Genomic DNA, 27427 nt, shown 5'->3' on the forward strand with positions numbered 1-27427 from the left:
ATGTGCATTGTATAAATTGTCAATTGTTGGCTTGAAATTGGCTTAGTTACATGCTAAAAAAAATTAAGGTCAAGGGTACATTTGTACTTATTAGCGCGACTACGTGCCAAAATAAATTTATCATGTTAGAAATAGCAGTGGTACAGTTTCTTCGTATGTTAATGGTTTATTAAAAACTCATTCACTATCAAAAGGAGGATGTTATTGGCCACAAAGAAAAAAGCAACATCAATTTAGAACGCTTAGGAAATAATTTAAACCTACGATGGGATAATATATAGGTACTTTTGCATATTAGGTAGATACGTTTGCATCCTACTACGACATAATAATAATGCATCTTCTCTATACTAATATTATAAAGCTGAAGAGTTTGTTTGAACGCGCTTATCTCAGGAACTACTGGTTCGAATTGAAAAATTATTTTTGTGTTGAATACACCATTTATCGAGGAAGGCTACGAGTATCTATATAACATCACGCTGCAACTTTTGGGAGCGAAGAAATATTCGAAAATGTGAACAATAAACGGGGAGAATTATTCATCCTTGAGGGCTTCAATGATGCCCAAAATAACTATTCTACGCGGACGAAGTCGCGGGCTCAGCTAGTACCTATATAAAATTCTCGTGTCACAATGTTCGTTCCGTTACTCCTCCGAAACGGCTTGACCGATTCTCATGAAATTTTGTGATTGCATATTGAGAAAATCTAAGAGTCGGCCAACATCTATTTATCAAGCCCCTTAGTGATAGGGGTTGTCCACCCTTAACATTTTTATTTAAATAGAAATTACTTAAAAATTATTAATATAGTAAAACAACGTTTGACGGGACAGTGCTTATTACCTACTCTTTTACGGATTAGGCATTGGGATAACATAATACTCGTATCTATGTTAAAAAACGGGTAACAGTTAAAGCACAAAAACATATAATCAAGTCTATAGCTCTTGCGGGTGTGATAGAGACTGTTTGTCTTGAAAAAACCAATAGGCCACGTTAAGCTGTTTGGCTGAATGATATAATAGAAATTCAAATAGTGACAGGTAGCTAGTCCATCGCCTAAAAGAAGAATCCCAAGTATATAAGACCTTAGTCGCCTTTTACGCCATCCATGGGAAAGAGATGAAGTGGTCCTATTCATTTTTCTATTGGTGCCGGTAACCACACGGCAACAGTGTTGACATAATTAAGTTATGTTTCTATATGATAGGAAGTCTAGTGTGGATGATAAAGTTAAATTATGAAATAGTAAATTATGAATATCTCACAAACATCATAAACAAACAGATAATATAATTTATCCTTAGTTATTAATAAACTTATTTGGGTGAATCAGCTGTAATAATAAGTATATTCTATTAGCTTCGTGGATATAACAGACGGTATAAGTATTATATTACTTTTGTAACGGTAAGCTTGCAAACTTACTACGAAGAATGCGCGTGCGCCAGACGTCGCCGCAAAAAGTAGATCGATTCGACAAGGTTTCGGGTTCGAATTCCGAGACGCCTTAAAATAAACACAATGATTTTTACTTGAACTCGACTCTGGCTCTCAAAAGTGAAAAATGAAACCGTAGTAATATATTCATTCGCATTTTATTCACATTTATTACGTCAAGCAAAAAGTTCGACCGATGTCATCACCTCTTTATTTTTTTCCAGCATCCACACTTTCTTTTACATACATATATTTAATCACGTCTATATCCCTTGCGGGGTAGATAGAGCCAACAGTTCTGAAAAGACTTATAGACCACGTTCAGCTATCTGGCTTAATGATTGAACTGAGATTAAAATATTAACAGCATAGAAGCATATAATAATTAACATTTATAAGCCTATTCCTTAGTCGCCTTTAACTATGGAATAATCCATGCCGTGTGGTTCCCGGCACTATTACAAAAAAGAATAGGACCACTCCATCTCTTTCCCATGGATGTCGTAAAAGGCGACTAAGGGATAGGCTTATAAACTTAGGATTCCTCTTTTAGGCGATGGGCTAGCAACCTGTCACTATTTGAATCTCGGTTCTATCATTAAGCCAAATAGCTGAACGTGGCCATTCAGTCTTTTCAAGACTGTTGGCTCTGTCTACCCCGCAAGGGATATAGACGTGATCATATGTATGTATGTATGTATGTAATCCATGGGAATAAGACGGAGTGTTCCTATTTTTTTTTATTGGTGCCGTGAACCACACGGCACACACTTTCTTTTTATGAAATTAATCCCGAAAATTTTATTTGAATGAACAAATGTTTTATCTGTATCATTTAAATATATTATCGTACTTACAAGAAAGCGCATGCCAACTAGTTCGCGTCATACGAAAAAACCCAATAACTTCCGTTCCCGTGGGAATATCGGAAAATCCTCTCCGAATGCACCCCACGACCACATAAGGAAAAATCGTTACCTACGTAAAAGCTCGGTCAAAAAATTATTATTTTCAATAAGTAAGTATTCTGTCACCATATTTGTATAAACAAATGTTCTTAAGTACTTAATTCAGAGAATGGCATCTTGTTATTCAGTTATTTATAAACTCTTAATTTATTTTGGTACACACAGTAATGAATGATTCGTGGTAAATGCACCAGGTAATATTTTTAAAAAAGTTTTCCTGTTGATTTTAACAGTACCTAGGTATTACTTAAAAATAAATTTTACTGATGGTGAACTTCTTGAGGAAACTTTCACAATAATTGAAGGACTTACCTTTCCAGTGTTCCACGTTGGATATCACACATGTCATATTACGTCCTCATCTTCATCCTTTAACGGGGAAGACTGGTAGGCAGAATAAGACTCTGAGGCCACGCTTATATTTGTTTGAATTGTTAAAAACAGGCAGAAATCGAATAAACTAAGGATTCGAATCTTAGTTCCATGATTAGCCATACAGCTGAATATGGTCATAGGCCTTTCATAAAAATTTTGGCTCTGTCTGGCCTGTAAGGGTTAATACATATAAGCGGCTTGCGCTGGATCTATGTTTTTTTTTACTATCAAATCTGCTTATTCCTTTAGTAGCGTTACACGAGCTCCCTAGAAATAAGATCCTGTAAACAAGTAACAGGTACTACACGACATTTATTTTTATATTTAATACTAGCTTTCCCCCGCGACTCCGTCCGCGCGGATGTCGGTCTTCGCGTAGATGGTTTATTTCTCCATTTTATTTTCAGTCCGGTCAATTTAGACCAAAAAATAGGAATGAAGCTACATTAATTCCCATCAAGCTGAAAATGAGTATAATTGTTTAAAACACAATCAAAAGCATTATTTCAGAATTCCCCATGATTCCGGTTTAAGGAAAAAAATTACCCAAGGTCAAAGGTAAGAAAATGGGATTTTCACGATTTTCTTCAAAACGGTAAGTTTTATAGGAAAATTACCTCAGACATAGATTGTAGATCATAAAGATATCTATAAAAAGGAATCAATATTCTTTTTCAATAAAGCTACCGTTTCTGAGATATTACGATGCAAAAAGTTGCAAGCGTTATATATGCATAAGCACGTCTCGTATATACTCTATGTAGCAGTAATATAAGTAAAAATATTGTTCTGTCGGTAATTTTAACTTGAATTCAAAATATAAAATATACATAAGTATTATGAAACCCAGTCCCTTCATTTATACTGTAGTGAAACCTTGAGACAACATCTGTCTCTCTGTTTAATTGTGTACGTGGCTAGGGTCGTATAGCTGTTTTATCTCAGAATGCTCAACACATGAAATACCGTTAGTCTTTAATAATAGTTGTCCTTGCGGGGATACCGCTGTCGGCTATGGACACCACGGCCTCTTATGCCCTAGGAGTGCCGGCCGTTTAGGGCGCCATGCCGCCCTAAATGATATAATCCTCCGTGCTCTTGCCACCATCCATGTTCCAGCCGTTCTAGAACCAAACGGTCTGGCTCGGGATGATGCCAAGAGACCGGATGGTATGACTTTGGTACCCTGGAGATTGGGGCGGCCTTTGGTGTGGGATGCTACTTGTGTCGACACACTTGCGCCGTCTCATTCTACTGCTTCTATTGCTTCTGCTTCAGGTTACTAAATCTGTGCCGTGCCGTGTGGTTCCCGGCACTATTACAAAAAAGAATAGGACCACTCCATCTCTTTCCCATGGATGTCGTAAAAGGCGACTAAGGGATAGGCTTATTAACTTAGGATTCCTCTTTTAGGCGATGGGCTAGCAACCTGTCACTATTTGAATCTCGGTTCTATCATTAAGCCAAATAGCTGAACGTGGCCATTCAGTCTTTTCAAGACTGTTGGCTCTGTCTACCCCGCAAGGGATATAGACGTGATCATATGTATGTATGTATGTATGTACTAAATCTAAGGCCGTTCTGCTTCAAATGAGGCAAAAAACCTCAAAAGGCGCAAATATGTAGTTATCGGGATCAAACTTTACATCAGATGGCGGTGTGTCATAGTGATATTGAAAGGAGAGTGAACGCGGGGAACATGGTGAATGGAGCTTTGCATGCCTTTATGAGCAGTCTTTGTGTGCACAGGGGCGTGTTGGTCCCGACATTAATGTATGGGAGTGAAAGTTGGGTATGGCAAAAGAAGCACGAAAGCAGAATAAATGCAGTGGAAATGAGAGCGTTAAGGAGTATGTTGGGTGTGAAATTGAGTGACCGGATAAGGAACAGCGTGATAAGGGAATGTTGTGATGTGAAAGAAGATGTAGTTACAGGAATAGAAAAGGGTATGTTGAGAAGGTTCGGTCATGTGGAGAGGATGAATGAAAACAGGTTGACTAAGCAGATATACACGGAGAGTGTGGAGGGAAAGGTCGGGGTGGGGAGACCTAGACGAACATATCTTGATCAAATTAAGGACGTCCTGGTAAAGGGTCAGGTCAAAAGTACCCGAAACCGCCGAGCTTGCATGAAGAGAGTTATGAATGTAGATGAAGCAAAGGAAGTATGCAGGGATCGTGGCAAGTGGAAAGAGGTAGTCTCTGCCTACCCCTCCGGGAAAGAGGCGTGATTTTATGTATGTATGTATGTAGTTATCGGTAATATCTATACTTTTGAACCTTTTGGGGTAGAAACTCTGGGACCGGGGGGCCTATCTGCCCATCAGCTTTTCCGACAATTGTCGAAAAAGCTAATTGAGGTATCTCTTGACCGGAGGGCTGGAAATTATCTGGCTCAGTGAATCAGCTTTGCCATTCGAATTGGCAATGCTGCCAGCCTTCTGGGCACATTCCCGCATGTTGATGCTATGCAAGGACTGTACAATTTATAAATTTAATTTTAGTTTGTAGTCATCTTTTTTCTTTCTTTTTATAAGTAGTTTTAGTTTTAATTTGATTATTGCATTGAATTTGATAATTGTAATCTCTATTATTGTCCTAAGATGATTTTCTTCACTTAGGGTTATTCTATTTTTTTAAATAATAAATGCGAAAGTTAGTCTTGAGTGCCACTGCGTAGTGAAAACACGTGTTTATTCTAACCTATTTCGGACTTTTTCAAGTTTAATAATAAAAATGTGAAAAAAAAACGCGCTAATAGTACACTACCTCAGAGGTGGCAAGGAAACGGATGCATATTATGATGCTTGCAACTTTTTGCATCGTTATATCACAGAAACGGTAGCTTTGTTGAAATAAATTATTGATACCTTTTTTATAGATAACTTTATGATCTACAATTTATGTCTGAGGTAATTTTCCGATTTGAAAAACTTACCGTTTTAAAGAAAATTGCGATACACCCAATTTTTTACCTTTGACCGTGAGTAAATTTTTTTCCTTAAACCGGAATCATGGGGAATTTTGAAATAATGCTTTTGATTGTGTTTTAAATAATTATACTCATTTTCAGCTTGATGGGAATTAATGTAGCTATGTAGTATTTTTTTCATAGTAATTAGTAGCGGCCCGCTTGTGCAGCAAACGGTTCAAGCCAAAGCCGACTTTAGGCGCTACAGGTTACGGCGCTAAATCCACTGCGGGTAACGCAACGTGTGTTCGCGGTTCTACAGAACAACGTCTATGGATAAACTGAAAAATTAAGATTTTTTTTTCTTCGTATTTTTTCGGGATAAAAAGTATCCTATTTTACGCCCAGGATAATAAGGTATAATTATACCAAGTTTCATCAAAATCGAACCGTTAGTTTTCACGTGATGCCTGAACATACAGACAGACAGACAAAAATTTTTTTAATCACATTTTTGTGTTTGGTATCGATCCAGTAACACCCCCTGCTATTTATTTTTTCAATATTTTCAATGTACAGAATTGACCTTTCTACAGATTTATTATATGTATAGATTTAATACCTAAGTAGGATAGTACAAATTTTTTGGCTCTCTGAAAGATACCCTACCTACATCTCTTTTATCTGAATACCTATTTACTTATGTACCGTCTGCAAAAACCAAATGAAGCTTTTTTAATGAATATAATGTTTAAAATAGAAACAAATTTAAATTCAAAATATGATTTTAGGTACTTAGTAATTTAAGTATTTTTTTCTTTTTTAACTCTAAAACTGCAATATGTTTCAAATATAAACATGTAAAAATAAAAAAATAATTTAATTTCAGACATGGCAACACAACGTTCTCTACATGGTCAATCAGCAGCCATATAAACTTATGAACCGGACCCCGTATGTAAAAAACGCAAAATCGCCATGCGAGCCACGCCGAACTACGTCACTGTTTCGCCAGAACCGACAGGTATCCGATGATTAATCTTGCATCGTACGATCCACCGGTTTCTTTCCAGCCAGCGAAGCCAGTGCCGACCGCGTGCTCGGGCGAATATTACGTGTCGCCGCGACCGCCGTCATCCGCCAACTTTTTCGAAAATCGAATAACTTTTCAAATGTGGAATTAGCGAATGAAAATCTGAATTATCGAACGCTTTCGCTGGTTTATTGTAAATTTGTGACTGGTCATAGAGTGTATATTTTTTTTTGTGGTGCTTTTTGGGATTTTTTTTTCGCCAATTTGGAGTGCTGGAAAGGTGAGTTAAATTTTTAATAATAAAAATAAATGCGTATTTTCACATTTTCAGATATACAGCGTTTTTAAATAAAAAAAATTAAATAAAATTTTTAATTTAATATTTTTATTTTAATTACATATTTAAATAATACTTATATATCAAAATATAAGCAAACACTTTTTGGGTTAAGGGAAAAAAATGTGCATTACAAAATTGAAAAAAAAAAGAATTTATTTCGCGTTCTTATTAATTAGCTTTAAGAACGCCGAACGTAGAGTTGCAGAACTAGTATATCACGCCATCCTATATACGTACAGACGACAACAACTTTCTTTTTACACATAATTATTTCTACGAAACTCAATGTTACAATTGCTAGTTGTTGCGTGGATAATGTAGGTACTTTATTTAGAATTAAGACTTATCTATATTAATATAATTATCTTGATAATAAGTTTGGCTGTTACGCTTTTGCCACATAATTTTTGTAACAAAATTCGGAAGATAGACAAACTGGACCATTGAGAAACCTTTTTGTCTCAAAAAAAAAGGTTAAAAGGTGCGGCGAAATATTACGGGATAAGAAGTTTTAAATTTATAGAAAATTTGCAAGTGCTTACCTTTATAATATGTTTTATAATAAACACTAGACCCGCCCCTTCGGGCTTCGCACGGGTGCAAAATTCGGAAAAAATGTATAATGCATTATACAATAAATAATACTTAGTACATTATTTTTATAAATCCTGTAAGGTTAAGCCTGCGTACGCAATGTAAGCGGCAAGAAATGTAAGAAATTACGACACCACATTTAGAAACCCTGAAAATAACAGTATTTCTCCATTATTAAATAGATGTTATTATACATAAAAACCTTCCTCTTGAATCACTCTACCTGTTACAAAAAACCGCATCAAAATCCGTTGCGTAATTTTAAAGATTTAAGCATACAGACAAACAGACTAAAATAGCGACTTTGTTTTATACTATGTAGTGATATACTATTGTTTATGTTACATTTTTTAAAATAAATAGTTGTATGCTACATGATATACAATCTACATATGTTATTTTAATTGCCAAATGTGCAAATCACTGAAATTCGTAGTTGTCATAATATTATATGTATAGTCATGTTAAAAAGAAACTAAAGAAAAGCTGAAAAAAAAAAACATTTAATTCATGCGAAATTATTTACAAGTATTTGTTTAATTTTACTATGTACGAGTAGGTACATCAATGTACCGTGATATTACCCGGGTGCATTAAATAGTGCTTTGGATATACTTATGTATATAACCTTGGTAATATACGCCAGGTATAGATAAATGCATAATTCCGACGCCTTCAAAGGAAGAATATGTGTTCACAGAAACTAACTATACCTAAATACTTAAGACCTATATCCTATATTGTAACCATATTCAAGGAATAAGTGATTATGATTATAGGTAAATTATTTTAATATTTGACATGCATAAATTTCAATAAAAATTTCGCTTTTTATTTTTTTTATAATATAAATAAAAGAATAATGATTTATTTATTCACAAATTAACCATTTATTTAAAGCAATTGGCATGGTATTAAAAACTTACGATGAAAATACAAAAATAAAAAGATGCAGATAAGTACATAGGTAGGTACCTACTTATAAAAAATACACTAAAGAAAAAATAAGTGATTTGAATTCAAATTATACAACCGCAATGATTTTTCTGAGAAATCTGTGCATCCTGTCCTAAACTATTAATATTTGTATAGTCTATTGTAACAAGTAATAAATAAACTTTATTAAAAAATGATATAAGATGTACAGTACAATACTTTTGAAGTCAAGAATATATGTATAAACGATGAAAAAATGTAATGGAAACGGTCGTGATGGTAAACATGGCCCAAATATAGACTTTTCGTGTTTTGACACAATAATTTCCTGGACATTCTTACAGTCACAGCGTACTCTTATTTTTTTGTCAGAGAAAATACAGAAAGAGATGTTTAAAAATAGTTATCAATACAATGTGAAATACTAAACAATTTTATTTCTTATTTATCTTATTTCTTTTCAGGCATCAAATGTCCAGGCGTGATGAATAAAAATATTTTATTCAGAATTTTTAACATCTGGGCCAAATTATTTTATTATTTAATGGTTTTTGTGTCTGTTCATCACAAACTTACAAATAAGTACTTATACACATCTTTTCCCTTTATTATGAGTATGAATATCACTGTTTTAAACATTTTTTGGCCTTGATGTACGAGTAAGTATCACTAAGTACAATGAATTTATCTGGAGTAATCTTCGGACAAATCTTAGGAGAATAAAAACTGAACTGAACATGATAAATTTACATTAATTTTATCAATAATTTGAAAAACAACCGTTATTTTATAAAACTTATTAAGTACTCTATCTTTTTCTTAAATTAATTAATAACTAAGTATTGAAATCGTAGAAATGTGTAATAACATAGGTAGGTACTCATTTCGAATATACATTGATCTTCAGATATGTTAATAAACAGTGGGTTTGATGGAATTTGTCCTCTGACAGCTATACAATGCAATGCGATAAGATAAACTCTTTGATATTAATTTAAAGGAATAAGTGAGTGACGTCAAAAACATGCGCGCACGCGCGTAAAAACTTTAGCAGATTACTTTATAATTCAGTGTCGGTTTCAAAGTGCAGTTACTTCAGCAAAAAACTATGTGTCAGGTCAGGATTATCATTACCTAACTATTTATATGTACTCGTAATAAACACCCTGTCTAATCCGCGAACTATATTTCACAATGTTGTAAAAAAATAATTTAAGAAGAAAATACTTACTTAAACTGATTTTTAAACAGTTTATGAAATATAGTACGATATTTATTATTCAGGTATATGTACAAATTTAAAAAAAATCGAAAATTATTTTTTACTAATTTTATCGATCCGGCCGCGTGAAGTATTATGTCCATCTCAGTCTCAGTGCACCACTTTCACGCAGATCAGATAGGCAACAAACAAACAATCACACGCATTTATAAAATTAGTACGGATCCAAATTACCTATGTTGTCTTAGGCTTTGTTTAGTTCCGGACCGGTCTCTCACAATCTTACCGTTAATTTGTACCAAGTACCTACTTGGGAACCCTTTGGTAGCCAACAAAGCAACATTTCGGAGAATACCTAGAGGAAATCATGTATTTTCAATAATTTCAAATGGTCCGAAAAGCTTTGTGTCCGGTTTCGACTCACACTTGGCTTGTTTCAGTGGGGCCCATCTGCCGACCAGGTGTCAATGGTCCATTCTGTCAATGGTCAAAAAAGCTAATTGAGGTAGGTATCTCGTGACCGCAGGGCTGTAAATTATCTGGCTCGGAGAATCAGCACTGCCATTCAAAATGGCTACGCAGGGACTGTACAATTTGTAAATTTATCTAATTCATTCATATAATCACGTCTATATCCCTTGCGGGGTAGACAGAGCTAGCAGTCTTGAAATTCTGGCCACGTTTAGCTGTTGAACCACACGGCATTTTTAGTTTGAAATTATGATTATTTCGATATAGTATCAAGAATGAACTGAAAATCCTAATTCAGAAACTGGCATCTGTTTTGAATTAGAAGATAATCATTGTTTTATTATTACAATTTTGTAATAAATTTTCTTTGGTAAAATGAGCTAAAAACATTGATATAATATACGGGTACGTTTTATATATGTATATTTGCCTACCTGAAACCCCATAAAGTTAAGTGCCCTCCGTGACGGGGACAGACAACAACATAAGTGTGATTACATTTTTCACGGCTAATTGAAAATTAATTTTCGGAACGTCTGACAATAACGTAAATTATTTTATTAATTCCTTACTTTTTACCTGAACGATTCTTTTAAATAGTTCGTGTGCTATATACTTAACTTATACTCTGCACTACATACAAACATTTAATCACGTCTACATCCCTTGCGTGGTAGACAGAGACGACTGTTTTGAAAAGACACATTCAGCTGTTTGGCTTAATGATAGAGTTGAGATGCAAATAGTGACAGGTTTCTAGATTTTTATCAAACCCTTAGTCGCCTTTTACGACACCCATGGGAACAAAATGACTTATTCATTTATAATATCAACTAGTTGGGTTGGGATATGACTAAGTACAGTGTCCGGCACGTAAGTTGAACCTATTCTATGGATGCTGCGCAAAAGATATTTGCATCCCGGAAGTGTCAAATTCTAGGGTCAACTTATGTGCCGGGTGCCGTACTTATATTTAAAAAAAAACCATTCTTGCATAACAAACTGCAAATTAATTCTGATATTTAAAGTGTACATAACTATAGTTATTATAATGAAGATGAATAAAAACCGTTCTAAATATAACCAGGCGGACTTCGGAACCAGCTTGGCCGGTCAAATTTGCAGGTCAGCGACCTCTAAGGTGAATATTATACACATAACAATTACATAAGCGTTTGTCAATGTTGCATTTGCAACAAAATTGCATCTAGGTATATTAATTTATAATCAAATAATTGAATCTATTTTTACGATAGGCAATATTTAGCAACCTTTCACTTTCTGGATCTCAATTCTTTCAAGTCATTCAACATGGCTTATCAGTCTTGTCTTGTGATATCATTTATTTGCAAAATTAACTGGTGGTTTGTAAAATACAATTGTGAAATAAAATTGATTAGGAACCTAAAATGATGTCCATGCCTACAGGCAAACGATCACCGCATCCTACTTTTACTTCATCCAAATGTCTACATTCTTTAATCATAACTTTCTGTCAGTTTCTTTTGTCGGTATATCATTCCGTGTTTAAAAAATAAGCCCTGAATTTTTTTTATCAGAATCATTAGCAGACAATGGAACAATAATTTAATTTAAATATATACGAATTCGAATTTCGAAATCGAACGCCTGACCGTGCCCTGGTTCTCCTGACCGACATGTTTTTAACGTGTGCTCAACGGTCAAATACACAGTCGCGTCTATTAAAAAAAAATTAAAAATGTTCGGTAAAGATAACATTTTTATCCACAAATAAAAAAAAATAATAATTTTGATAGTCTTTATCTATCTCTCGACTTGAAAAAATAACAATATTAATCGCCAAAATTTTAATAATAATATTTTTAGTCTGTTATTTAGAATAGTTGTTTTTTTATTATTTATTAATTAATATAAATTATATCATGGATCATGGTTACACGACTAACATGGGCACTTTTCCGCAATGGCTGCGGAGGTCAGATTGGAGTACCTAGCTTCTTGAAGAACCTGGGTGAGTTCACCCAATCAAGGATCCATGGTCAAGAGCGAACCTCGGGCTCCTCTCCAGAGTGGTGAGGATGTAACGGGGAACAGCCAGCAGAATAGCCAGGAGAAAAGAGGATTCGACAAAAGCCTTCAATCCAAGCCTATCTCTGCTCATAACAAGTTTTATATTAGTTACAAGCTGTGCCCGCGACTTCGTCCGCGTGGAATAGTTATTTTGGGTATCAAGTCCTCAAGGATGAATAATTTTCCCCGTATTTTTCACATACTCCATTATTTCTTTGATCCTTATAGTTGCAGCGTGATGATATATAGCCTAAAGCCTGCCTCGATAAATTGTCAATTTAACGCAAAAATAATTTTTCAACTCGAACCAGTAATTCTTTGAGATTAGCGCGTTCAAACAAACAAACTCTTCAGCTTTATAATATTAGTACCTATATATTAAGCTTAAGCAACTGCGCATACACGTTTAGGATGCTAAGTTGGAACAATTTTAGTCATTAAGAAACCCTGTATCTTATTAGTTAGTGTCTGTTGTGTTGCATTATCTATACTTACCTACATATAATGAAACAGTAACAGTGTAATATTTTGTCTGTACATTTAGTATTTTTGACTGAAATGGATAGAGGGACACTTGGAATGAATAATAGAAAGCAAAAATATTGTTTTTTAAATTTCTTTTCTGTCTGTCTGTATCTGACTGTACGATTAAGATTCAACTCGAAATTTACGCGGACGGAGTCGCGGGCAACAGCTAGTAAATAAATAAATAAATATCTAGGTACAAACTTCACTCGCCGCTGCATGCCCTGTAAGTGCACCCACATGGCATGTTGCATCGTTCAAGGTCATGTGATGAGATTACATAACCTCGTAATTGTAAACTACAATGACTGTTAACGACATAGAGAGCGGATATGATACAGAAATGCATGGTATCCACATAAATAAAATCACGCCTCTTTTCCGGTGGGGTAGGCAGAGACTACCCCTTTCCACTTGCCAAGATGTCTGCTTATTTTTTTAGTTTTTTCTCTTTTATAACATTTCTCATTCAAGCTCATTGTGCATATTTTCTTCCAAGATTTTGCAAGAAATGAGGACAAAAGCTGAATTGAATGCCTCTAGTGTGGCTCCCAGTACTTAAGAGTAGACTCCATACTCATGGATGTCGTAGAAGGTGACTACGGGATAGGCTAACAACCTGTCACTATTTGAATCTCAATTCCAGCATTAAGCCATACAGCTGAACGTGGCCTTTCAGTCTTTCAAGTTTGATGGCTTTGTCTGCCCCGTAAGGGATAAATACGTGATTAGATGTAGTATGCATGTACCAAATATAGTGGTGCTATAAAGTGCAAAATGCATACAAAATATATGTTATACATAAGAGTATCTGCCGTTAGATCTGTGATCATGTCATACGATATCACAGGCATTACGATATCGCTAAGAAGATTAATTCCAATATTTCCATATTTTATTTGACAAACTTTCACTCACGATCTCACAGTTATACACCGACAAGACTTTAAGTGCACGCGCAAACTCATAGCGTATTCGTGATATACCTACTAGTTTTGCTGGATCTTATCTTGTACCAGAGGCCGCCCGCGACTTCGTACGCGTGGAATCAATCCCTCGGGAACTCCGGGATAAAAAGTAGTCTATATGTGATTCTGGGTCTTCAGCTACCTACGTACCAAATTTCATCGTAATCGGTTCAGTAGTTTTTGCGTGAAATAGTAACAAACAAACACTCACAAACTTTTGCATTTATAATATTTGTACGATTATCATCTCAGTGATGTCGTTTTGCAGCAAGTCAGCTTGCTATGAAATTATTTGGTAAAAGGTCTCTGGAAATATAACGTACTTTTCGATTAAAAAGTTTGTTAATATGTCATCTCCTACATCATAGCAACATATTGGTGGGCCTTATTCTCAATTCTATCATTAAGCCAAATAGCTGAACGTGGCTGGTGAGGACAACTAGTCCTGAATTATAATTTTTGACGAAATAAAACTTTGGACTCGATAAAAAGATGTGTATTCGGAAAAACGTTCAAAAAAAAGGCGGGAAGATTTTTCTTCTTTTTTTTTTTTTTTTTTTTTTCTATAGAAATTGCGCACAGATAATTAATTGGCGCAAACATGCCCCCGGGCGTTGAAAGCCTCTCTTTCAACCAAACTCTGCGTCGACGGGTAGAGGGCAAATCCTATTGAAAGCTCTTCGTATGACTCCAACAGATGTGGTGATATCTGCCACCCGAACAATTCCATCTGATCCAGGATGGACGGCAATGACTCTTCCCAATCGCCATTTGAGAGGAGGTAGATGATCTTCCTTTACGACGACCAATGCACCCAGCTTCAGTGTATCGTTGCCCTTTTGCCACTTGGTTCTGTGCTGCAACTCAGACACGAACTCCTTACTCCAACGAGCCCAAAAATGCTGGCGTAGCTGCTCTATTCGTTGGAAACGTGATAATGAAGCAGTGGAATGGTCCTTGATATCATGCCGTGGAAGTGAAGTAAGAGGCCGGCCTATCAAAAAATGTCCTGGAGTCAATGGGGTGCAATCTGCTGGATCGGAAGACAGAGGCGTCAGTGGACGTGAATTTAATATTGCCTCAATCTGGACTAATGTGGTGTTAAGTTCTTCAAACGTAAGGTTACAATTTCCCAACACTCGCCTAAGGTGGAACTTTGTTGACTTAACACCCGCTTCCCAAAGACCGCCGTAATGAGGGCTATACGCAGGGATAAAATGGAATTTGATACCATCATTAGCTAATTGTTCGCTCAAGGAATCACAATTAGTTTTAAGAAACTTCGAAAGTTCATTGCAGGCCCCTACGAATGAGGTACCGTTATCGGAATAAATATCATCGGGCTTTCCCCGTCGCGAAATAAATCGAAATAATGCTAGTAAATACTTATTACTCGTTAAGTCACTCACCAGCTCCAAATGGATAGCTTTAGTGGTGAAACATACAAAAATTGCAATGTACACTTTTATCAGCTTACATCCGCGACCTTGCCGACTAGCAGCCATGATGGGACCAGCATAGTCCACACCAGTGCACTGAAAGGGGTAACCGCCTGGAAGGAGACGCTGCTGTGGTAAATTGCCCATTATAGGACTAACTGTTCTACCTGATATGCGACAGCAACGTACACACTTACGATAACAACTCCTCGCTAAATTTCGTCCGCCTATAGGCCAGTACGAATCTCTAATAGAAGCCAACATCAATTGTGGGCCTGCATGCATTAACCTTATATGTTCAAATTCAAAAAGTAATTTTGTAAATTTATGAGTGGACTGTAAAATAATAGGGTGCTTTTTCTCAAAACAAAACAAGGAATTAACTAAGCGTCCTCCAACACGCATTATTTTATTATCATCAAGAAATACATTAAATTTAATAAGGGCGCTTTTATTTGGCAATTTACGATTACCAGAAAGCATTTCATACTCAGGAAATGATTCTTTTTGACTTTGGATAATGACAACATTTAGTGCATCCTGCAAATCATCTTGTGGCAGAAATTTACTAGTTGTAGGCTTTTTTCTACACAATTTAATAAATTTTAAAACAGTACCTACAGTGCGGATAAGCCTTAAATGATTTGAATATCTACTAAAATCTATAAGAGTGTAACTTAGACTATCATTACGAATAGTAGCGCTCAAAGAAACAGAAGGGCGAGTTTCAGGCAGATCGTTTAACTCTAATGATTTACATGGAGAAGACCAATGTGAAATACATATGTTGCTTTAGAAAGCTGGGACCGCTTCACCATAAATCCAAAGATTTCAGAACACTAATATGCTTTAGGTACTATTATCAATATTAGTTTTTTCAGTCATGTGACCTAACTCTATATATTCAGACATGAAATCTCGATACATATTGCCATAGTCAGGCTTTGATTTTAGAAGAATAAAAACATTTAGATGCCCTTTGGAATGAGTCTCCTAACATGGAAGGACTTTGCTTCATTGGAATACGAACACAAAAATGACCATCTTATAAACGTGTCGTATTTTTCAAAAAATGTTCCTCACATAACCTTTCTTCAGGTGAATAATGAGAGAATGGTGGGTTTATCTCTTGCAGATTCCAAAACTTCACCAAATTATTGTGAACTTTATTAAAATCTTCATTAAAAGGGGGATCTGTCTGAGTAAAATTACAAGAAATATCATTTGACCTACGCTTACCTGGATTATAAGTAACAGGACCGGAAACTATCCAGCCTAGTAACGTGTCACACAGAACCGGCTTACCTACACCTAGTCTAATTCTCTGTGACCCGACCAAGTCCCAGAAGAGATCAGCACCTATTAATATATCTACTGACGGCTTATTAAATGTGGGGTTCGCTAAAATTATGTTATCTGGAATATTCAAGTCTAAAATGTCGATTTCACGACAAGGCATAACACTCATTAATGATGGCAAAATAAAACAACTCAACTTTGCAGTATAAGAGTTGTATAAAGACGTCATCTTTACCTGACAAATTTTGCCTACGTGAGAACTCACGTTATTTATGCCATAGACTGAACCATTGACATGACTAGTATTCAAATTGAGCCGAGTACATAAGCGTTCTGTCATAAATGATGAAGTACTACCACTATCAAGCAGGGCGCGCACTATGTGCTCACGATCGTTCTGATCACATAACTTGATGAGAGCGGTAGACAACAAAACACCACCGCGGTGTTCACCGTTATCACCACAAGACGAACTGAGATCCGCAGACAAAGTTAAATTATTTGCACTCGCATCAGTGCTTGTCCCAGCGTCAGCGGGCGGTAACGAAGGCATGGAAATAAATGAGCTATCTCGTGATGTATTTTTATTATCATTATTATTGCAAGAATTTGAAACATGCTTATTATCCGTCAAATGCAACAATATATTGTGACGGCGTTTACACAATTTGCAACCCGGCCTTTTACAACGATTGGCGAAATGACCAACACGAAAACAATTGTAACAAACTTTATAGTTAGGCATTAACTTGTAACGGGCGTCTACACTAAGCGCAAGGAATTGTGAGCAACTACTTAACAAGTGATCCGACTTACAGTACGGACACGACTTATTATTTAAATTATTATTATTGGGATTCTGAGCAACAAGCATAGATTGTATCCTACCTGTACTATGCTTAGAGGGAGAAGCATTATTGCGAGCTCGCGCTAACTCTAAGGTTTCCAACAAATCAGAGCGCGAGCGAATGAATTGTAGGAATGTACTAAATGTAATTACTATATCCTTATTTATGCGACCCTTATGGTCCTCCCACTCACGCAATGTTTGCTGAGGTAATTTACAAGTCACTATATATATTAATAAAGTGTCCCAGTGTTTCACAGGCTCACCTAGTGACTCCAATGCACGTAGATTTTTATTAAGTTGATCAATTAAATCTTTTAAGACAAAAGATGACTCTTTGACTATAGTGTTTAAATTAAATAAGGAGGATAAATGATTCTGCACCAATAATCTTTTATTGTCAAAACGATCACATATCAATTTCCAAGCTATGTCGTAATTTCCGGCTGAAAACTCAACGGCATGAATTACAACAGCAGCAGATCCCTCCAAAGACGCTCGCAAGTAATGGAATTTATTAATTTGGTCAATTTCGTCGTTACAATGAATAAGGCTGATAAAAGTGTCACGGAACTCCAACCAATTGCTATAGGTCCCGTTGAACTTTGGGAGCTGTATGGTGGGCAACCTAACAGGCTTACTTTGACTAATACGGGTAATTTTATCACTACTTACCGACTCTTTATCATTATTGTACTTACATAGTAAGTCCTGTGCCCTAGACAGTGAGTTGTAATACAAAGACTCGAACTCAGCTCGTTCGGTTAATCGAAAATTGATATCGTCAGCTAAACACGTAACTGTACCTCATTGTAAAGTTCATACATACTTTCGATCTTCCCCATCCGTAATTGCAATTCCCTGACCGTACAACTGTCTAAATGTTCATCAGATTCTGGCAACCCATCCAGGTAATTGATGAATAGCGTCAAACGTCCCTTAAAACTACCTCGTTTCTTAACAAGTTCCTTTTCTTCAGACATATTGGGAAACGGATGTGGTCAACCTGAAATGTTTACAATGTAAATATAAACAAACAATATTTAAAGTTAAGATACAGTTATGTCTACCAATTTAATGCGTTAATTATCTAACAAATAATTTGTCGACAATTAAATTAACAAAATGCATTAATTGAAAATGAATGCGTCGATAATTCTAATAAAACAAACTTTACTGTCTATTAAATGATAACAAGGGCCTTAGTGATTTTTGTTGCAAAATTAAACTATCAAGTTAACTAATTACTTTACATTGAAAATAAGTACATCACCATAAATAAAATAGGCTCATTAATCCGAAACAACAAATTACAATCATACACGACGGCAACCAAAATTTGACCTACCTAGGTTCCTATGATACACCTGCGATGATAACTTAGTAACAATAAATTGACCTATGCACCTTTATTTTACGTGAATAATAAAAGAATTTGCTAAAATAACAAATAATATATCCAAATAATGAAACAACAATGCTTCCTATACCTATTTAGTTAAGTATAATTTGGATATAATTAGAGCAAATATTACGTAAAAAACAATGAAGAAAGATGCTAGGTATTAACAAACATAAAGTGTAATAAAAAGTACTAACCTTATAAAATCCTTAATTAACACACTTAACATTACCTGTTCGAGTGTTGGGTTAGTTATTTAAATATAATATTACTACTTAACACCATATAAATGTACTCCGTCATCTGCAGAATTTTCCTTTAGGTAGTAGGTAATGCCGCCTCGAGTCCGGTGATATTAATAATCGTCAAATTTACTGAAAATATTCATATTAACGCTGATCCATATTAATTATTCATCCGGCTTCGGTTTTGGACCATGATGAGGACAACTAGTCCTGATTTATAATTTTTGACGAAATAAAACTCTGGACTCGATAAAAAGATGATGTATTCGGTAAAACGTTCAAAAAAAGGTGGGGAGATTTTTCTTCTTTTTTTTTTTACAATGAAAATTGCGCACAGATAATTAATTGGCGCTATCAGTCTTTTCAAGACTGTTGGCTCTGTCTACCCCATAAGGGATAAGGACGTGACCATATGAATGTATGTATGTTATTCTTACGTACATGCAACACTTCTTTATCCCTTACAGGGTAGATGTAGCTAACAGTCTTGTAAAGCCTTTAAGGTCATGTTCAGCTTAATTATGTAATTGATATTCAAATAGTGACAGATTGCTAGCACATTGCCTTAAAAATGAATCTCAAGTTTATTAGCCTGTTCCTTAATTGACGTTTACAAAATGCATGACGGCCTCTGTGGCGCAGCGGTAGTACCTACGCTTGTCTGCAACATCGGAGGTCCCGGGTTCGAATCCCGGCCAGGGCGTGATGAGAAAATAACTTTTTCTGATTGGCTTGAGTCTTGGATGTTTATCTTTATTATAAAATATAGTATCGTTGATTTAGTATCTCGTAGCACAAGCCTCGAACTTACTTCGAGGCTAACTCAATCTGTGTAATTTGTCCCGTATATAAGCTGGCCTTTTAATTCTTGCCCTGAAACACCACGTTCAGAAAGTAGAAATGCTTACAATAATGAATTTGATAAAGTTCTGTGTCTTTCATCAAGTTCATTTAATGTCTCTCACATAATAATTGTCATATCTTTTGGTTTCACAACATTGGTTGACGTCAAATAAATTATTCAAAACTAAGTTTACTGCCGCTTCCAAGGTGTCAGTGCAGAAGCGGCGGTAACATAATGTCCGAGACTCTGTCTATCTCGAAAGGAGCAAGTGACGTGACGATTTACGCAGCTATCTTGATTGATGGTGTAGGCCGGGCTACTCTCAGGTGATAATGACGCGATAACATTGTTTGTCAACGTAAGAAATAGTCGATGACATGATGTTAACACTTAGAATGTGACTAGAGGAGCCCGCATCAAACATCAAAATCACTGTAATTCCCGTTGCCGCGGGAATTTTTAAAAATGCTCATTTAGTGCATCCCTGGAGTACGTGCAATAAAAGTGTTTTTTATTGCACGTACTTTTTTTTAGTATTTTTGCTCAATTTTTTTTTTAACAACGGTATAATAGGTAGACGCTAAATTTTTAACAGAATATGTATTTATTTGTAAATTATATTTCAAAATTGAAAGTAACAAACGCGATGATGGTAAGAAACCATTTGTGGGCGTGTCCGACTTACACTTGGCCGGTTTTTTTTATTAGGTTCACTTCTGGTAATAACCGTTAGGAGACTAAAATCAACCTCCTTTATAAATCTTCTAGCTGCGCCTAGGGGCTTCGGCCTCGTGGGAAATTCATGATAAAAAATATCCTAAATGTTATTTCAGGCTTTAATCTACACGTGTACTTTTCTTTAAAATTTTCAGCAGCTTTTGCGTGAAAGAGTAACGAATACACACACATCCTTATCTAACTTACTGAATTTTCTTTAGTGAATTAGAAGGATAGCAAAGTAGGATAAAACTCTGCCGTTACTTACTGAGTGCCTGACAGAAAACACACAATCCTGAAGGCAAGGTCTAGAGATTTGGAATTTGGCATGTAGGTTCCTCAAGGGGGTATACTAAGAGGACTAACTATTTCCCGAAATACCCATGGAAACGGATATTTTATAACGGAAGTAGAAGGAAATTCTGCCTATTGTTAAATGACCTAATAAGAAAGAAATCATTACATAGTATAAAGCAAAGTCTCTTCCCGCTTCCCGCGTCTGTATCTTTGCTTATATCTTTAAAACTACAACTTTTTAAATAGATAGAGTGATTCAGGAGGAAGGATAATGTATAAATGTATAAATTGTGCCCGTGCGAAGTCGGGGAGGGTCGCTAGTAAAAGATATAATAACTATTCGAGGATTCTTTCCATAATTTTTTATTAAAATGTAGCGTCTAGTTTATATTGTTTTATTACATCCATAGTGAATCACTGTTATCAGATATCAGTGGAGTTTAAGGTAACGGTTAGCGCCAACGCTAATAGCTGAATCATAAGTTCGCGGTCATTGTACTGATTGCAAAAAAATCGAGGCCGAATAAACCGTGATTTTTTGTCTGTCTGTTTAAAAAGTTCTTTTTGGTGTCTGATTTCTGTCTATGGTTAACTCATCATTTTAAATTGATATCTAGATGATGTTACCTACATCGATTTCTCACTCGTAAATATAATAGGTATATAAAGGTTTTTGAAGTGATTTTGATCATATATTTGTATAGAGAGAACATTGATATTATAAAAAAAAATTTTTAGTCTTTAAAATTTGAAATTTAAAGAAACTAAAAAAAAACTAAACGTTCAATAAACTCACAAGATATTTAGCTTTAAAGCAATAGAATAGAATCATAAATTAACTATTTTGTTGAAAAAAATATTATTTCATGTCTAAAAAATTGTGTTGGTAGATATCTACTTACATATTTTTCAAATTGTTTTTTTTTTCAGATCAAAAATGGAGATGAAATCGCCAAAGGCGAAGAAGAAATCGAGTATGGAACGCTTGATAAGTTGGGGCAAGATGTCCCGCACGCCGCTTCTGATACTCCTTCTACTCGGCACCACCAGCTGCGACGAATCGGAATCCAGCGACGAGCTCGACTACGTTCAAATTTCGAACAATTCAAATTTTAATATAATAGACAATTCCAATTTGAAATTCAGGCACGGACATTCGTTTATGCAGCCAACTCTGAATAACAGTGAAAGACAAAAACTAAGTGATATAAAACATTTTAGGAAGCATTTGAATAAGGAGATAGTGAATTTTGTGATGATAGACAATTTAATTGATGGTGAAGTGGAGGTTCGTGTGCATTATAACGGAATTACTGCGAAGGAGACTGCTGTTGGTGCTGGAGAGTAAGTTGGTTTTTTTTATTCAACCATCATTTCATGATCCCTCAGATGAATTATTATTTATTGCATGATCCCTAAGAGAACCTTTTACTATGCTGTGACCATAACAAGAATATTATTATTTAACTATAGCTGTGCCCGCAACTTTGTCCGCGTGGAATAGTTATTTTGGGCATCATTGAAGCCCTCAAAGGATGAATAATTTTCCCCTGCTCCTTATAGTTGCAGCGTGATTTTATGTATATAGCCTAAAGCCTTCCTCAATATTAGGTATCAATATTCAACGTGAAAATAATTTCTCAATTCGAACCAGAAGTTCATGAGATTAGCGCGTTCAAACAAACAAACAAACTCTTCACCTTTATAATATTAGTTATATATAGATTGTGTAATATATTTTTTACGTAGTAGTCTTCACGTATTTATGATTCCAAATTTTGCATTAATTGTAAGCGATCATGAGCTTAATGGAATTTGATAAGCGACAAAGCATTATTGTAAGTATAAATTATTGATCTAAATAATTACCTACTTCTGACTTATTAAGGATGTATTTTAATATGACATCATTTAACATAGTAGCTGTTGTTTTCAATAGCAGAATAATCGACAACTGTTTCTTCATATGTATAAAACTCTTCGTGACGAGTGTGCTACTAACTGTCATTTAACGTACCTACGCCAAAACTGCTGGGTGTATGTACAGTAATTTGAAAGTAGTACTGCTGGCCACTAAGAAAAAAAAAGAACAAAAATAGAATATTGCACAAAAAATTAAAAAAAAAAGAAGAGCGTATGTTACAATGTTGAAATGTATATAATTTAGTTCACTTTTTATAATTTCATGGATGTCAATATCTAATGTATAAACCAAATTTCAGTGAGTTATTTCAGAAAGTGCAGTTTTAATTTCTTTCAAAACAAGTTCCGTCAAAGATCATAAAATAGTTCGGTATTAAACAGTGTAGGAAGCATTTGGTTTGAACGTTCTCTGAGGAGTGTAGATGAGCACTATGAGATTCCCGAATTCCCTCGGGAACTGAAGTTAGCTGAATTTGTACTTACGCGGGCGAAGATAAAAGGAATACCTATTTAAAATATATGTACATAATTCCGACGCCTTCAAAGGAAGAATATGTGTTAACAAACATTGTACTTAAATACTTAAGACCTATATTGTAACCATATTTTAGGAAAAAATAAATGATTAAATGAAGTCGAAGGTCTCATAGGCATTCGCTCTGACAATCTGCGTGTTGGTAAGCAAAATGAGGTCTAAGGTGGTACACGAAAGCTCAGATAATGCCTAATTCACTCTTGCCTTGAAAAGTTGTATGTATCGGGGGAGAGAGATGCGGAGAGAGAATTCCAAATCACAGCGGCTCGCATGATAAATACGAGTATTGGCTCTTCATGAGATCTGACAACTTTTTGACAGGGTCAATCAAGACTCTTCTTGGTACCATTTTTCATGAAAATGATTTTGGTATAATGGATGTAGAATGGAAAGAGTACACCTCCATCTTTTCTCGCACTCGCCATGGTGAAAATAAAAAAAATCGTAAAATAATTCCGTGTCATCCATTGATACATTTATTTTTGGTCACTGAAATTGTGCCGTGTAGTTCCCGGAACCAATACAAAAAAGAATAGGACCACACTCTATCTCTTTCCCATGGATGTCGTAAAAGGAGACTAAGGGATAGGCTTACAAACTTGGGATTCTTTTTTAGGCGATGGGCTAGCAACCTATCACTATTTGAATCTCAATTCTATCGTTAAGCCAAATAGCTGAACGTGGCCATTCAGTCCTTTCAATACTGTTGGTTCTGTATACCCCGCAAGGGATACAGACGTGACCATATGTATGTATGTATGTATGAATTAGTGCGAGTAAATTTATCTATGGATCATTGTTTACCCTTGACCAGCCTGAAGAAGGAGACCGACCCCCATGTTGTAGAAGCCGACACCCATCTATTTAATTATGTTTACAATGACTGACTGACTTGAGAAATGATCCTCACCAAGTGTGGTTAAAAATAGTTCTTGTTGTACGGAAGTTCACGGATATATTTACTTACTCTCATCATAATCATTTCCTCTGATAGATATTGCATGCTTTTTGCAAAAATTAGGAGACTTTTTGAGTGTATTTGTTACTAGCTACCAAGTAAAGGTACCTATGTTCTCCGTAATCCGTATTATACGTTTGCACAAGAATGAAGATGGCTTCAGTGGTTTTGACGCGAAAGATAGTCAAACAACGTATATACATATAGTCACGTCTATATCCCTTGCGGGGTAGACAGAGCCAAAAGTCTGAAAGGCCACGTTCAGCTGCTTGGATTGAGTTGAGATTCAAATAGTGACAGGTTGCTAGCCCATCGCCTATAAGAGGAATCTCAAGTATTAAAGCCTGTCCCATAGTCACCTGTTACGACATCCATGGGAAAGAGATGGAGTGATCCTATTCTTCTTTCTATCGTTGCCGAGAACCACACGGCACTAATAGTTGATAGACACACATTTTATTCCGCTTACAATAGGTCTTCTTCATGATGTTTCCTAATAGTTTACGAGTTTCAATTCATCCATTGAGCTAATGTTAATTGCGACCTCTTCCTTGAACCGCAGTTTAGCGGTAACTACCTATAGCTAGCTTTTTTATTATTTAATTTAGATTCCAAACAGGTTTTAGGCATTCATTCATAAAACAATTTGTGTTATTATTATTAGTCATTAATTAAAAATAACTAATATTAATTACTAATTAAATTAGTTTATTCTGAGTCGCCTAAAACTCCTAGATGTAATTAAACGTAGTTACTAATTAGCATTACCCGCAGCTTCAAGCGCTACCTACACGCACGAGTTTAGCGCCACCTGGAAAAGAATACAGGTTTTTCGCAAATCCCACGGGAATTTTAGTTTTTACCGGGATAAAAAGTAAAGTGCACTTTTTTTAGATTCCTAATTAATATGCAAAATTTCAAGAAGATTGGATCTCAAGCGTGAAGAGGTAACAAACAAACAAACTTACTTACTGGAGTAAGCTCGCGGCTCCGCCTGCGTGTAATGAAAATTCCCGCGAGAATTCCGGGATATCATCCCTTGGTACAACACTAGATCAAATTGGAACCTAAAATTTTTTTTTGTTCTAAAAGGCTTGTCAAGGCTTTTGTTACGAGATACTAACTCAACGATACTATATTCTATAACAAATACTTATATAGATAAACATTCAAGACCCAGGCCAATAAGAAAAAGTTCTTTTCTCATCATACCCTGGCTGGGATTCGTACCCGGGACCTCTGGTATCACAGACAGCGTCCAACCGCCGCGCTACAGGGGCCGTCAACATCGCTAGATACATGGAAAATTTGATGTCTCTAGAATTTATACCCAGTGGTTCGAGCTGAATTAAATCTAGGCTGCTCGCTGTCCGTTAGTTTGTCAGTTATTCAGTAACGGAAAAGTTTAATTCTAAATTTATTTCATGACTTCTTTTTTGCATTATAATTACTCGTAACCATATGTCGTTACTTCTGTCATCTAATCATAGAAAGAAAAAGTTGTACGTAGCCAGAAAGTCCACATTAACACGGATACATCTGGAAAGCATGATTAAATTAAAACAACATAAAAAATGGAGAGTTTATAACAAGAACGCCTTTAGTTGACATCCAGTCTCAAAATTGACCTTATACTTGCCTTGAATATAAGGAATTCGTCAATGGACAGACGGACAGACGTATCGGCAGCGGCAATTAATTTTAACTTGTAAAGCAATGACAAGTATGCCCAAGTGTTCTGAGAGTAGTCGGGACAAACATTTTGTAAAACATGTGGTTGACTTTCACAATTTGTCGTCGTGACATTATATTTTTTTTTACTTTTGGCCTTTAGGTTGTTTGTTATGTGGAAACTCACTCTCTTTTATCCTCCAAACAAGCTTTGTAAATTTCCTTAACAACTAAAAATGCAGCCTGTTTATGTTAGCTAAGTACCCTAAATTTAAAATACTAGGTAATACCTAATAATACGAGTAAAAAAGGTTTTCTTTCCGTACGAGATTTTTCGTACTTATGTCTGCGTGAGATCTGATGGCATACGTGTTTTAAAAAAAGATTGATGTGAGGATACACATACATGGTGCCGTGTGGTTCCCGGCACCAATAGAAAAAAGAATAGGACTACTCAATCTCTTCCCCACGGATGTCGTAAAAGGCGATTAAGGGATTGGTTTATAAACTGGGGATTCTTCTTTTAGGCGAAGGGCTAGCGACCTGTCACTATTTGAATCTCAATTCTATCAAAAAGCCAAACAGCTTAGTTTGGTTTTTCGGTCTTTTCAAGACTGTTGGCTCTGTCTAGCCTATAAGGGATATAGACGTGATGATATGTATGTATGTATGTATAATACATATACATATGTATGTGGCCCTGTACTTTTTATATTTTCCAAAAGTCATTGTCACCTTTTTCGCCACGCACGCCACTGAGCTGGCAACAGATGCACATGTCGCGTAACAACCAATTTATTTTTATTTCAACTCAGCGTACGCAAATTGACTACTGAACATTCAACAGTGGACCTTAATGCATAGCAATAAAATGTACCACGGATGACCATGTTACCTTGTTTTATTATTAGTTATTTGTGATGGCCAGTTATATAATAGATAATGGTAACGGACAATCTTTTTTTTTTTGCAGAAAGACACAAATTTCCTAACAAACTAGAATTTTAACTAGTTTTTTTGAAATATTAAAAAATTCTCCCATCATGGGATGATTTGTAATTACTTGATTAAATTAAATTTAAAAAATGATATAGCCGTACTAACATACATTTATATCAACAAAAAAAAATTTTTCAAACGAAGTGTTACAACAAAAATATCTTTAAAAAGAAAAGTAAACCAAACCAATCTTTTAACGCGGCCCGAAAACGCCCACTGCGAAAGCGGAATCTTATAAAAAAAACAAAATAACAGCAGGTTCACCTCGAAAAACGAAAATAATTTGGAAAATTAAACACTGCATGTCATGTTTTCATAATTAGATCAAACGTTATGTCTTATTACACGTAACGCAGCTGCGCTATTTTATGTTACAGCTTCGCGCGTATCTCTCTCAACATGGCGTATTTTC

At 35.5% G+C, this 27427-nt stretch overlaps 2 protein-coding genes across 5 annotated transcripts in view; one reads left to right on the forward strand and one right to left on the reverse strand.

Annotated features, from left to right (window-relative positions):
* The first annotated feature begins 6795 nt into the window (after positions 1–6795).
* Positions 6796–27427, forward strand: part of LOC106130105 (uncharacterized) — a 53204-nt gene continuing 32572 nt past the window's right edge. For 3 of the 4 annotated variants that reach the window (XM_060953260.1, XM_060953263.1, XM_060953262.1), the window contains exons 1-2: positions 6796–7011; positions 21860–22273. In XM_060953260.1, the coding sequence (XP_060809243.1) occupies positions 21867–22273 (407 nt within the window). In that variant the 5' untranslated portion in view covers positions 6796–7011; positions 21860–21866. Of the gene's footprint in view, positions 7012–11419; positions 11436–21859; positions 22274–27427 lie in introns of those variants that run through there. The other variant, XM_060953261.1, reaches the window with a different exon arrangement.
* LOC132903830 (uncharacterized) lies at positions 14469–15806 on the reverse strand. Its single transcript, XM_060953091.1, has one exon. It carries the CDS (start codon positions 15759–15761, stop codon positions 14469–14471), a length of 1293 nt encoding a protein of 430 aa, XP_060809074.1. The 5' UTR covers positions 15762–15806.

This window comes from Amyelois transitella, chromosome 31, assembly GCF_032362555.1.
Source record: "Amyelois transitella isolate CPQ chromosome 31, ilAmyTran1.1, whole genome shotgun sequence".
NCBI classification, from domain to species: Eukaryota; Metazoa; Arthropoda; class Insecta; order Lepidoptera; family Pyralidae; genus Amyelois; species Amyelois transitella.

Coding starts and splice junctions, on each gene's coding strand:
- LOC132903830 (XM_060953091.1), bottom strand. CDS start 15,761: ATGCTTTCTGGTAATCGTAAATTGCCAAATAAAAGCGCCCTTATTAAA.